The sequence below is a fragment of the Marmota monax genome, unplaced genomic scaffold (assembly GCF_021218885.2).
Source record: "Marmota monax isolate L192 unplaced genomic scaffold, Marmota_monax_Labrador192_F-V1.1 WCK01_AAM20220418_F8-fsc00031, whole genome shotgun sequence".
Classification (NCBI taxonomy): Eukaryota; Metazoa; Chordata; class Mammalia; order Rodentia; family Sciuridae; genus Marmota; species Marmota monax.
In genome coordinates this window covers 6,469,390-6,483,709 of record NW_026695197.1, presented here as the reverse complement: position 1 = coordinate 6,483,709, position 14,320 = coordinate 6,469,390, and the positions used below count along the sequence as shown (strand labels likewise).

General features: G+C 43.6%; 1 protein-coding gene across 4 annotated transcripts in view; it reads right to left on the bottom strand.

Moving 5' to 3' along the window:
• Positions 1-14,320, bottom strand: part of Mapre2 (microtubule associated protein RP/EB family member 2) — a 159,518-nt gene that overhangs the window by 4,619 nt on the left and 140,579 nt on the right. For all 4 annotated transcript variants that reach the window (XM_046428357.2, XM_046428356.2, XM_046428355.2 and 1 more), the window contains 2 exons: positions 8,832-8,971; positions 4,001-4,159 (listed from right to left, as the gene is read on the bottom strand). In XM_046428357.2, the coding sequence (XP_046284313.1) occupies positions 4,001-4,159; positions 8,832-8,971 (299 nt within the window). The remainder of the gene's footprint in view (positions 1-4,000; positions 4,160-8,831; positions 8,972-14,320) is intronic.

Below are 14,320 nucleotides of genomic sequence, written 5' to 3'. Positions count from 1 at the left end.
ATCATCTCAGTACTGACATTTTCTGACAAAGTACTGACATTTTCTCCCAGATATCATGTATATCGGACTTGCATGTGAGTGTGACCTATTCACCACCCAGGTATGGAAATAGTTTAAAAACAGGACACAGTATCAGGAGCAAGACAGGGCAAAAGGACAATTCAGAGAGTTAGCAGCAGTGGCATCACAGCCACTTGTTCAAAAGTAATGTCTTTGCAGACAATGACCCACATGGGCAGTGGCCAGGAGTCAAAGCTTTCTTAAGGCTCATGCCCCAGTGCAGAGACTGGTGGTGCTTCTGGGAGGCTGTCCCAGAGGCAGGACTCACCAGCCTCAGGGAGGAAGGCAAACCTTGAAGGTTTTGAGGTGTATTGGACAGTTCCTTGAGCCTCAGGCAGGGGATGCAGGAAGGAGAGTCCACCTATGGCTCCCGAGGTTCTTATGTATACCTCTATAAGCAGAACCACGTGTGCATGTCTGTGCTCACAGTTGGCAGAGTCTACAGAAAGTGCTCAGCACACAGTCCAGGCACAGCAGTCTTCCCTTCCTATTCAGAAACCAAAATTTAAAAAACCTTGGTTTCCCTCCTCAGTATTTAGCATCTCCTCCTCACTCTTCATCCTGAAGAACTGAAGTCCTCATACTATATAGTGATACATGCACACCCACGGTCACAGCAGCACAATCCACAATAGTCAAACTATAGCACCAGCCTAGGTGTGCATTCATGAGTGAATGGATAAGGAAAAGAATGTGGTGTATACACACAACAGAGTTTTGTTCAGCCATAAAAGAAAAATGAAACTATAGCATTTGTAGAAAAATGGATGAAACTAGAGACCATCATATTAAGCAAAATAAGCCAGATTCAGAAGATTAAGGGTCCTATGTTTTCTCTCATATGTGGAAGCTAGAGAGGAAAAAGGAAAAGACAGGGGAGGTTGCGGGGATCTTATGAAAATCAAAAGGAGATGGGTAGAAGAAAGGGATGAAGAGGTGGGAGGAGGGGAAGGGAGGGGGTAAGCAGTGAGGAGTGATATTAGCCAAATTATTTTGTTACATTGTGTGCATGTATGAACAAATTAACAAATCCTTTATTATGCACAACTACAATGTACCAATAAAAAATGTGGAAAGAGAAAACCAAACCAAATCAAACCTTGGTCTTGCCACAGTCTAAACATGGATACCTAGCATATTGCAAATCAAAACCCTTATTTTCCACAGAAATCTCAGTGTAGCCTGACCTGTTTCTATAGGTTTTCCAGACACAAAGTTGCAATGAAATATATACTGGAACCAGAAAAATTAAGCCAGCAACTGTACATAAAGATTTTGCTTTGGTAACCCATGCACGTAGTTCAAGTCTATATTCTCTTACAGATTTAAATTGCCTGGTTACTCTAAGTAAATCTCTTCCTGGATTTTGGATAGTTCTTAGCATACACTTAAGTAGTGATGCCAATGTCTTTCTTCTCTCCCTTCCTCACCACATTTCTATTTGAAGATAGCAGCAGAGTGCCAGAGATGACACAAAGGTGGTTTGAGAAAAGTAACCCATTAGTCAGAAGAAAACAGAAGTTCTCCACGGACTTAAATGGATGTATGCCCAGAGAAGGAGGCAGAGATAAGACTTTTGGAGTCTCATTTAACAAAAATGAAACTAGGGAGTTATCTGGAGAAATCCAGGGAGGTGTCTGACTACTTCCTCCTACACACACAGAGCGTGCTTGACTGAAGATTTAAGTAGACAGGCTATTTTGAGGTTTCCCCAAGTGGCACTACTTTGACTTCTCCCTGCCCCATGGCATCCAATATGCTGAGAGGGAGGTAACAGTCCTAAAGATTTGGGGCTCTTAAGTACATAAACCTGGGTTCAAATCTTGTGCTACTAACTGGAGTTGCTAAGCAAATAATTTCATCTGTGAAATGCAAGTAACAGTACTTGCTGCATAGGGATATGGTTAGGGTGAAAAATGTATACAGAATATGAACATAATATTTAGCACATGCTAAATATGCACTAACTCTTCACTATTGCTACTGTCACAATCCCACTTAAAAGGGGTGAAGGGGTAGCTCAGTGGTAGAGCAAGTGCTTAGTTAGCATGCATGTGCCCCCTGGGCTGAATCCCCAGCACCAAAAGCAAACCAAAACAAAAAGTAGCCCACCCAAGACAGCCAAAAAACATGGTTCAGGCTTGGAGAAGGGAGAATAAGAACTCAATATTCCGACTACCTGCTCATAAACTTGGGAAAGACCTCTACTGTCTTAGTTTCCCCTCATCTATGAAATGGAATGATGACAATGTCTACGTAATAAGTTATCAAGAGAACTAAAGGAGCTAATAAACTAACAGATATAAAGCCCTGGGCCCTCTTCCATCTGCCCCATCCCAGGTGCTTGAGAAAAGGACCTGACAGACTCAGTCTTAATGATTGATGAGGCTTTAAAACACTGCTCTCCCAGGTGTCTGCATCCTGACCGTCCACACACTGCAAGCAGGCAGCCAGGGAGTGTGTGGGGTGAGGGTGTGGGTGATGGAAATGGCAGAACCAACCAGAGGGTGGTCATCTGAGCAGCACTCCCTGAAATCACACCCAGGAGGCAAGGACTCTTGTGGGAGGCTGCCCTCCATCTCCTTAGCTAGGAATGCAGCTCTTCATCTGGAGCTCATGTGTCAATGCTCCTGTGCAAGGACTCCTCCCTCCTGGGACAAGATCTGGCTTAGAATCATGTTCTTTCTCCTGCTGGAGAGACCCAGGCCCATGTGCGAGTTCTCCTCTAGCTAGCAGGCCAGACGACCAGCCTCTCGCTACTTCCATCAGATATGAAAACACTCAGAACCACATGTCCTCAACCATCATGTCCTCTGGGGGCCCAACTAGGCAGATTCCCAGGGCTTCAAAAATCTGCATTCTAAGCTACTGGCCACCAAGAAAGAAGTTTAAAACAAAATATCAGGGGAAATGAAAACAATAGTGGAGAACCCCCAAATCTGAGCACAGTTTTTCCAGGTCGGGAAAGTTTCATTGCTAGGATTTTAGGTCATAAAGGGAGTAAATATTTGCTGGGCATTCAGCTGAAATAAGACAAAGTAAGCCTGCTGGTGGCTGTTATGTCCCATGGTAATGCTCACACACTGTGACCCCACCACAGTGCTCTTTGCACATCTACAGGCCTGCAAGTCAGAACCAGAACGCTTGCACCAGCTTCAACCCGGCCTCAGATGCTTGGAGCCCAATCCTCCTGGCCCTCCACAGCTCAGCTCGGTGGCAGGTCAAGCTCCACTGGGCTCTCACTTCTGCCCCTGGGTGCTGGGCCTCTTCCTCCAGGCACAGGCGACTAGGGGGACTCTCCCCAGTCTCTGCCACTTGTCCCACCCCCTCCCCTCCTGGCTTTGTGACATCACCGTTCTCCCTGCTCCTGCTTTTTGTCCCCCTGGCAGAACCACACTGTGGGTCTCCCTCAGCACATCTGCTCATGAACAGCAACCCTGGTGGCAGGTCCTTCCCTGCAAAGGAGGCCATCTAGAAGTCTTTTCAACAAAGGGCCATTCTGCAGTTTTGCTCTACCCTGATGATGAGTAACCAAGGCAACTAGCTATGAAAAAAACCCATAGGCTTTATGGGACCTACATTGTATTTTCCTTTAACCATACTGTGATCTTTCATGAGGAAATAGGAGCCCTTCTACAAATTCTTACTGCTCAGGTTGGTTCTCACACTATCTCTTGGGATATGGCTGCTTTTCTCAGCTGCCTCCCCACTCCTGGGCCTCACTATGCACTCATCTCTTCTCAGATTAACTTATGGACACATATTCCACAGGCATGGGTCAGTGGATCATGATGCATATTCTTCTGGGAAGATCAAGTGCATTAATTGAGCTATAATTCTCACTGAGGTCTTAGGGAAGCACTCTAAGGCAGGTGGATCCATTGCAGTTTGACCAGGAGAGTCATTTCAGATGCAGGGGCTGAGAGCTCCTGGCACTTACGTGTTCTTCTGAAGCATAGAGTACTTCCATTAGTCGCTGCACGAGGTCATCATTTTCCTGCCCATGCTCTTGGCAGAGTAGCTCAATCTCTCTCAACTTCCCAAAGTAGAAATCTCTTTCCTTTTCCACACCTTCAAGGGCAAGTTTTAATGAATGTACCTGCAAGAGTGAGGATGGAGAATCCAAAAATATACAATAATAAGTGACAACTATGCCTGAATATGGGGACCCAAAACATGTAAAGAGACAGAAATAACCAATGTGCAAGTCTGAGAGTAGAGCAATAGGGCTGTCACCTGAGCCCAAGCCTGGGCCAAAATGTCCCATCTCAGAAGCACACTGCTCATTCCCTTCCATCAACTTAGTGATTAACCAGGGTCAGAGTGATCCTCTGCCTGCGGTTTCAGCTAGACTGTGGGAACCTTTCCTCTCCTGCTAACATGGGCTGGATGGCGTCTTTCCCCTAGCATGCTGCTCTGATCTGCAAGTTTGTGTCTCCCTCCAAATTCACATGTTGACATCCCAATGCCCAGTGTGAAGGTATTAGGAGGTGAGGCTTCTGGAAGGTGACAAGGTCATAAGGATGGAGCCTTCACAAAGGGATTAGTGCCCTATTGAAAGAGGTCCAAAGGAGAGCATTAATCCTTCCAGCATGTGAAGATACAACGAGAAGGTGCCATCTATGAGGAATGGGCCCTCACCTCACAGTGCATCTCCTGACACCTTCATCTTGGACTTCCCAACTGACAGAATCGTAAGAAATAAATTTGTTGTTTATACAAGTCATGCACAGTTTATGGTATTTGGTTGTAGCAGCCCAGACAGACAAAAACACTCCCCCCATGAAGGGATAGAGAATGGGAGAATGGAGGAACGGAGAGACAAGAGAGTTATTGAGTATGGTTAGATTATTTATTTATTTATTATTTATTTATTATTATTTATTTATTATTATTCCTTAGATCCACCCCTAAATTTTCATCCCTTCAAAATGAGATTGAGCCAAACTGGATAAATACTCTGAGTAAGTGGGTCTTGGTGCCCAAGGAAAACTGGACGAGTCTCAGCCGGGCTGTGTGGATCTGTCTTCTCTGGTTCTGGCTTTGGGTGAATCACTGAAAGTGGCAAGGGACAGAAGCACCATTCCCTCACCTAACTAGCTCTCACTTCCTCTTTATTCCCTTTGACACTGGTACAAGGACCCTCCAGTGCTATGGACATTATATAATGGCCAACAATGGGGAGGACCTTGGCTCAACAATGCAGGCACCTGGGGGTGAAGAAATATCAAAGGGGTAGGAAAAGATCAAGTTTCAAATCTCAGGCCTCCACCCTCCTCCATACAGGCTCAAACTGTCACTCTGTTCCTGGTCTCTTATAATCCCCATATATGTTATACATACACACACACACACACACACACACACATACATATATATATATTTATCCTTTGTTCATCTATATTTATGTAAACTCAGATCCACCTAGAAGTCTTAGGAATATGGCCCCTGAACGTTAACCTCACGGAGGCTGCTCTGTACCTACTGATAAAGCTGTGAAGGTTCCATTCACTGACTTTTAACTCTCATTTCTGCTAATAGTATATTTGGGACATTTGCAAAAACTGAAGGTAACCAGACTAAATTTTAGAAAAAAAGTTTGTTCTAGCAATACTTTCCTGTTTTAAACAAACCAACCCCTTCTCTGGGCTCAGCCATAGAATGCATCTCAGCTCTGGGCTGGTGCCACAGATGGACCTGTGGTAATTCAGGGGTACCCCCACTCACTAGCTCCATTTCAGACAAGAACACAGTCAACCCATGAAAACTAAGTCTGTCTACATCCTGAGCATGGTGTGGTTTGCATTGTAAGAAAATAGCTGTGGCTTCTATAGAAATACTTAGCCTGAGTCGGGCTCTGTGGCACTCCATGGGTACTAGGTGAGCGGTACTTGGCTATATACATTCCTTAGTAAAATCTCACAGCAGCTGGGTTATATGATGAAAGAGCAATTGGCAACTGAAATTCCATTTTCACAGGCCTGCTCACAGAGACCAAAACCAGTCTGATCCCCAGGTGGTGGGATGCCATATGACATGGGATGCCATGTGACACGGGATGCCATATGACATGGGATGCCTGAGTTATGGAGGAGGTCGAGGGCCATGGAGGGGAAGTTTTCTTTTCACAATTTTCCCAACTCCCCTTAGTGTGTCCACAGATTACAGGTCCTCCCATGCCTTGTAGTCCATGTGACAGCCACGGTCTCTGCCTGGGCTACTCAATGCCCAGCCTCTCCTGCCAGCAGTCCCTGATTCCAACCTACTTCCTGTTGGCTCACCCACTGTCCAGAAGAGTTCCTAATTATTTTATTTATGGCTTTTCCTCTCTGACATCTTTTGATTCATTTCTATCACTGGAGCTGTCTAGCACTGTGTTACTTTTATAGTTTATCATGGGATATTGCCTGAATAAAGGCATGAGGCCAAGTACATGAAAATTCTTAGTTTACGACACTTGTCACTTTCTCTATTACTGTTGTAATTCACCCTTTTGCCCAGGCATTTCCAACTCGGTCTCTCCTTGTCCCAGGTGCTCTCAGTTCCAACCCTGTCTGCCTGTGGGGCTGCCACCAGGCTTGTGGGGAGGGGGTTCCTGTAGGCTTCACGGACACCCAAAGGAGGGAGCAATCAGATCACTGGTGAAATAAGTGCTCGGTAAACCTTTGGAAGGACTCCCAATTTAGGGTGTGTCCTACCTTACCTCTGAGGGACAGGGGGGCCAGGCCTGGTCCTCCTAATCATGAAGGCAATAGGGGGCAAGAAGTGGGAGCGAGGCTTCTTAGGAGGAAGTTAAGAGCTATGACAAGGGGAAGGAAGGCTGGTGTACGGTTCTCTCTTTTCTCCCTCTGGCCTCTCTGGAGTGGCATTTTGAATGGCAGGACAGTTTAGCTGAGGTAGTTTGGGGATCTGGGAATGGGGGTCTAGGAATGAGAGTCTCTTTGTGTGATTTGAGAGCTATTAGGAGCCTAGTGTCAGATCCAAGGAGAAGAAGTGGTTTGGCTGGTCAAGGCTGTGAGGGACAGGGAGGAAAGGAAGGACCCTGAGGCATCCACGTGGTCAGAATTTGCTCTGGGGGTTGGAGGCCTGGATGTGGTGGGAGGAGAAGTCAGGGAGAAGAGGAGTCACAAAGAACACAAGATGGCAAAGCAAAAAAATCTGTGTTCCTTAGGAGAAAAGAGTAATAAATCCAAAGTACCCAAGCCCAATTCTCTCGAAGTTCAGGCTGAGTTGCTTGTGTGTGGCCTGGAGCTCATCACTGCTGACCTTACTGTCTTTTTACCTGAAGAAGTTACTACTGGAAACTGTCCCGAGGCACAAACTGAGAATAAGCAAATGTCTAGAACATTCCACAGTTTTTAGGTCAAAGTCCTACCTCCCAGATGACTTAGAGTTTTTCCTTGAAGTGATTGGACTTGTACAGAAGCACTCTAGTTAAGCAACTGCCTGCTTTTTAAACTAAAATCTTGATTGCAAGTATACAATTACCTCAAAAACAGTTTCCAGACTCTTGCTGGCTCATCAAGAAAAAGATTAATCACTGGAAACTGGCTTGGGACACGGCTGGGAACCGCCTGAGGACCTGGAGTCAAGGTTCCTCTTGCCATGGTGGAGGGGTGGGAAGAAAGCTGCCAAGGTCCCTGGCTTCTGCAGGGAGTCCTTCACTCCTTGTTGTTTTATTACCTTTAAACTACTTATAATCTAAGGCAAAGTTGGTTAGTGCTAGTTAAAAAGCATTCTTAAGTGGTTTTTGTTAATTTTTTTTGTTACTGGAGATTGAACAAGGGCACTCGACCACTGAGCCACATCCCCAGCCCTGTTTTTGTATTTTATTTAGAGACAGGGTCTCATTGAATTGCTCAGAGCCTCACCAGTGAGGCCGGCTTGAACTCACGATCCTCCTGCCTCAGCCTCCCAAGCCGTTGGGATTACAGGTGTGCGCCACCATGCCTGGCTACATACTCAAGTTTTTATTTCAAAGTCAGCAGAAGTATATTTATTTAATTTGTGAAGAGCTGTAGACTAAGAAGAAAAGTTATACTTATAACACAGCTATAGCCTTTCATATTCCCCCAGTTTTGAGTTCAGTGTTTCTAGGGCATCCAACACCTGCCACTGTGGAAAGACGTGTTTTTTTCAGGTGCTGGAGGTGAATCCCAGGGCCTCAGGCATGCCAGGCAGGTGCTCTACAGCTGAGCTGCACCCCATCCCCAAGTTTGGAGTTTTTTTATTTTGCTTAAGTAATAACCTACTGTGTGCAACTGCTGTATGTTCTGAGAAAAGAAAATGAACCTAATCTTGCTACCATTAAATTACTAGCACTAAGTACAGTATCTGTCACATAGAAAAAGGTTCAATGAATAATTGCTGAAAGAAAAGAAGGAAGGATGGATGGACAGGCGAGGGAGGTGGTGCGAGGGAGACAACCACACACTGGAGCAGCCTTTAACACTGTCTAGATTGGCCATAAGTGGGCAGGGTAGGCCATGTCTATACTAGGATTACTCAGCCTGGAGCTCGGGATGGCCACTGAGGTATAGGGGAGGAGGAGCAAGGCTGAGTCATCTGCCCTCTCTTAATGTAAAGCTTTGAAATTTATGACTAACATCTGTTATTCATCATAAGCTACTAATTTTCCCTTCCTAAGCAATTCCTTTTATTCTTGCTTGACACCACTGATTCTGCCTCACCATCCCTTCCCTGCCTAAGGCCAGTCGGGGTCTGTCTCCCTGCCCCTTACACATGTCACTGGATCCAGAGATAGGAGTTACCTGCTCATTAAGCTGTATGACCTGTGTTTCTAAATCTTTATCAGATTTGGATGCTGAGCCACTGGAGGAAGCCCTTTTGGCAGAGGAGGGGCGAGAAGGTGTGGATCCCGGTTTAGATGCTGGACTTGATTTAGCTGCACCTGAAAGCAATCAGAGCAAATTATAAACATTGGCGACATTAAACATGGATTTTTTGATATGTTGTTTTAGATACAAACCAAGTGCACTAAAAAGCAAAAAGATTGCAGCGATCCCTTCCCATTACAAAAGGGCCACAAAAATGCTTAAAAGTACACAAAATTAAACCATAGTATCATTGTCTTGGGCAACTTATTTAATTTTTATGAGAACAGTTTCTTTCCTAAGTAACAAGGGATGTATGTTCTAGGCCCTTCTCTCTCCAGAGATAAGAATAATAGTTACAAAAGAACTCCAAGTTTTTAAAAAGAAAAGGTTTTTAGAAAATCTGAAATTACTACCTTGAGTTTCTGACCAAGGACCTACATCAGATTAACACTTTGGAAGAAACATTGAAAAAGAAGAAACATGAATACAAACATTTCTCTTTTAAAATATTCCCTAGCTTCAGTCACCGAAAGGAGTCTAGAAGTAATGGCATCTTCCTAGCAGTGAGTATCCTGATGCCCAAATATTAATTTCTAAATATTATTCTGCAACAAAAGGGCTTCTTGAGAAATGGCTGATCCAGGGGTGAGGCAGGAAATGCACAAGGTGAGCCTAGGACACCCTGTACCAAAAAACAGGGATGTGCTCAAGGATGTGCTCACAAGGATCCAGGGACCAACCTGAAGGAGTCCCAAATGGCCACACTGAGACAGTTTAAAGAATAATGGCTGTAACTCACTGTAATACATTACATACATAAAAACTCCTCAGTTCATAATGGGAGGGAAGACAAAGGAAGACAAAGAATAAGATCTTTACAGAACACCATCAGTAAAAGTAGAAAAAAAAAGTAGAAAAAAATATTAGAAATAGAAAAATCACAATTTTGTAACATCCATAGCTAACTCCAAAAGGCTTGTCCAGTGAACAGTAAAATATCAGATGAGAGACTTTTAGGGATCAAGACATTCCCACATATCAAGGTATTATCATTTAAATTATTTACTACAAAAGGGGACTGTGCCCTTTATAGTGGGAAGTTCTGGGGGTCAGTACCTTATCCAAGTGATCCCCCGAGTATCACATCAGGAAGACCTTGCCTGTCTTGTGATCAGCTCATAGTGGACTCAGTCTAGAACATGGCACAGACATGGGAATGGCTGTAGCCAACAGGGAAGTACAAGGTACATGCAGAGAAGCTGTTGTGCTCATGGGTTAAGAACTTCTGGACCATTTCTGGGGATTCAGTCCCCTTCCCTTTTATTCTGAACAGGGAGAGGGCAGCTCTGGTTTCCACCACTCCACTGGAGTAGGTGTCCTCCTGTGTGCTCCCCTGCCCCATTTGCCACCATAGTCCTCTACACCCTTCCCTTCTAGAAGGCTCTTGAAGGGCAAGGAACATGTTTTGTTTAATCTTTGCCACCCCAGTGCATCACACAACGCTTGGCTGAACACACATTTGGTGAAGCAACAAATGTCTAAATAAATACATGAATGAGCAAATAAAAAGTGATTATGTGGTTTTCAATTTTACAGTTTATTTCCAACTTCACAGTTTACGATTTTTCTATTTTCTAACAGATTAGAAAGACACAAGAGGTCATAAAGGCAGGTATGTGACAACAGTTACAAGTTTCAACCAATACCCTAATTACAAAGTAGCCAACAGGAAGACTATAAAATTTTTATTTGTGTGTCTTCAGGTGCCTGGAGTCATTAGTTACAGATGCAAGTTACACACACACCCTTGAGAAGCACCTCAGTATGACAGCTTTCAAATACCACCCCTCTGTTCCAAAGAAAAAAATGAAAACTCTTCTTTAAAAACACGGGAAAATGGCCAATACACTTTAAAATAAAAATATTAAATTGAGAATGACTTAAGGAAGTATACGTATTTAAAGGGTCAATCCACAGGGACCTGGAAACCTCACCTGTATATGAGGGTGTCCCAAGGAGTCTAGAGAACTGAGGTTTGTTAGTTACTGAAACACAGCTGCAACAGCTGCAAGGACCCCTCTTCTCTGTAGGAGCCCACACAGAACATTCCTGGTACATTACTTCTGTCTTCCACTGCGTAGATTCTCCAACCGACTGGGTAAAGCAAACAATGTGGAGGGACAGGCACAGGAAGCAGGACAGTATGATGGGCCAGAGGCCCTTAGAAGGCAGCCACCAGACTAGGAGTGGGTGAGGGCACTTCTGGTTCCTTCCTTTTTTTTTTTTTTTTAATTTTTTATTGTTGGCTGTTCAAAACATTACATAGCTCTTGATATATCATATTCCACACTTTGATTCAAGTGGGTTATGAGCTCCCATTTTTACCCCATATACAGATTGCAGAATCACATCAGTTACACATCCATTGATTTACATATTGCCATACTAGTGTCTGTTGTGTTCTGCTGCCTTTCCTATCCTCTACTATCCCCCCTCCCCTCCCCTCCCCTCCCCTCTTCTCTCTCTGCCCCCTCTACTGACATTCATTTGTCCCCCTTGTATTATTTTTCCCTTTCCCCTCACTTCCTCTTGTATGTACTTTTGTATAACTCTGAGGGTCTCCTTCCATTTCCATGCAATTTCCCTTCTCTCTCCCTTTCCCTCCCACCTCTCATCCCTGTTTAATGTTAATCTTCTTCTCATGCTCTTCGTCCCTACTCTGTTCTTAGTTACTCTCCTTATATCAAAGAAGACATTTGGCATTTATTTTTTAGGGATTGGCTAGCTTCACTTAGCATAATCTGCTCTAATGCCATCCATTTCCCTGTAAATTCTATGATTTTGTCATTTTTTAATGCAGAGTAATACTCCATTGTGTATAAATGCCACATTTTTTTTATCCATTCATCTATTGAAGGGCATCTAGGTTGGTTCCACAGTCTTGCTATTGTGAATTGTGCTGCTATGAACATCGATGTAGCAGTGTCCCTGTAGCATGCTCTTTTTAGGTCTTTAGGGAATAGACCGAGAAGGGGAATAGCTGGGTCAAATGGTGGCTCCATTCCCAGCTTTCCAAGAAATCTCCATACTGCTTTCCAAATTGGCTGCACCAATTTGCAGTCCCACCAGCAATGTACAAGTGTACCCTTTTCCCCACATCCTCGCCAGCACTTGTTGTTGTTTGACTTCATAATGGCTGCCAATCTTACTGGAGTGAGATGGTATCTTAGGGTGGTTTTGATTTGCATTTCTCTGACTGCTAGAGATGGTGAGCATTTTTTCATGTACTTGTTGATTGACTGTATGTCCTCCTCTGAGAAGTGTCTGTTCAGGTCCTTGGCCCATTTGTTGATTGGGTTGTTTGTTCTCTTATTGTCTAATTTTTTGAGTTCTTTGTATACTCTGGATATTAGGGCTCTATCTGAAGTGTGAGGAGTAAAGATTTGTTCCCAGGATGTAGGCTCCCTATTTACCTCTCTTATTGTTTCTTTTGCTGAGAAAAAACTTTTTAGTTTGACTAAGTCCCATTTGTTGATTCTAGTTATTAACTTTTGTGCTATGGGTGTCCTATTGAGGAATTTGGAGCCCGACCCCACAGTATGTAGATCGTAGCCAACTTTTTCTTCTATCAGACGGCGTGTCTCTGATTTGATATCAAGCTCCTTGATCCATTTTGAATTCACTTTTGTGCATGGCGAGAGAAAGGGATTCAGTTTCATTTTGTTGCATATGGATTTCCAGTTTTCCCAGCACCATTTGTTGAAGATGCTATCCTTCCTCCATTGCATGCTTTTAGCCCCTTTATCAAATATAAGGTAGTTGTAGTTTTGTGGATTGGTTTCTGTGTCCTCTATTCTGTACCATTGGTCCACCCGCCTGTTTTGGTACCAGTACCATGCTGTTTTTGTTACTATTGCTCTGTAGCATAGTTTGAAGTCTGGTATCGCTATACCGCCTGATTCACACTTCCTGCTTAGCATTGTTTTTGCTATTCTGGGTCGTTTATTTTTCCATATGAATTTCATGATTGCTTTCTCTATTTCTACAAGAAATGCCGTTGGGATTTTGATTGGCATTGCATTAAACCTATAGAGAACTTTTGGTAATATTGCCATTTTGATGATGTTAGTTCTGCCTATCCATGAACAGGGTATATTTTTCCATCTTCTAAGATCTTCTTCTATTTCTCTCTTTAGGGTTCTGTAGTTTTCATTGTATAAGTCTTTCACCTCTTTTGTTAGGTTGATTCCCAAGTATTTTATTTTTTTTGAAGATATTGTGAATGGAGTGGTTGTCCTCATTTCCATTTCAGAGGATTTGTCGCTGATATACAGGAATGCCTTTGATTTATGCGTGTTGATTTTATATCCTGCCACTTTGCTGAATTCATTTATTAGCTCTAATAGTTTCTTTGTAGACCCTTTTGGGTCTGCTAGGTATAGAATCATGTCATCTGCAAATAGTGATAATTTAAGTTCTTCTTTTCCTATTTTGATGCCTTTAATTTCTTTCATCTGTCTAATTGCTCTGGCCAGTGTTTCGAGAACTATGTTGAACAGAAGTGGTGAGAGAGGGCATCCCTGTCTTGTTCCAGATTTTAGAGGGAATGCCTTCAATTTTTCTCCATTCAGAATGATGCTAGCCTGAGGCTTAGCATAGATTGCTTTTACAATATTGAGGTATGTTCCTGTTATCCCTAGTTTTTCTAGAGTTTTGAACATAAAGGGATGCTGTACTTTGTCGAATGCTTTTTCCGCATCTATCGAGATGATCATATGGTTCTTATTTTTAAGTCTATTTATGTGGTGAATAACATTTATTGATTTCCGTATATTGAACCAGCCTTGCATCCCAGGGATGCATCCTACTCTGGTTCCTTCTTATGAGCAATACATCCCACTTTAATATAAAAACAGTCTAAAAGCAAGTACTGCCAACACCTATGACCAATACCTTCTTTTAATAAATACATATTTATTAAGTGCCCATCAAAGGCCATGTTATGGACATTTCTAAAATGACTAAGATATAGCCTCTGCTCTCCAGAAGCTCACCTAAGAATTCCCAGGCATGGCACCCTCAAACCTCTTGGGAATAAGGCAGTGTTCTGACCCCAGGATGGTCCAGTGTGATTTGGGCTGTGTTCCCTCTGATGAAAGCCCCTGCCTCCTGCCCCCTCCCCACCTACTTTGAATGACTAGATGTACCACCCTTGAGGTCTCAGCTTAGAGTTTGCTTCCTCTGGGCTGCCACAGTGCCCAGAACTACTTCCTCAGAGGTCACACCAACCACCATGGTATAATTGTTCTCTGATGCTCACTTTTCCCACCAGGCACACTCCACGATGCAGGAGTTCCATCTGTTTGCTGTTCACTCCACATCCCCTAGCCAATGTCTGACCCAGACACACTCCATAATGGTTT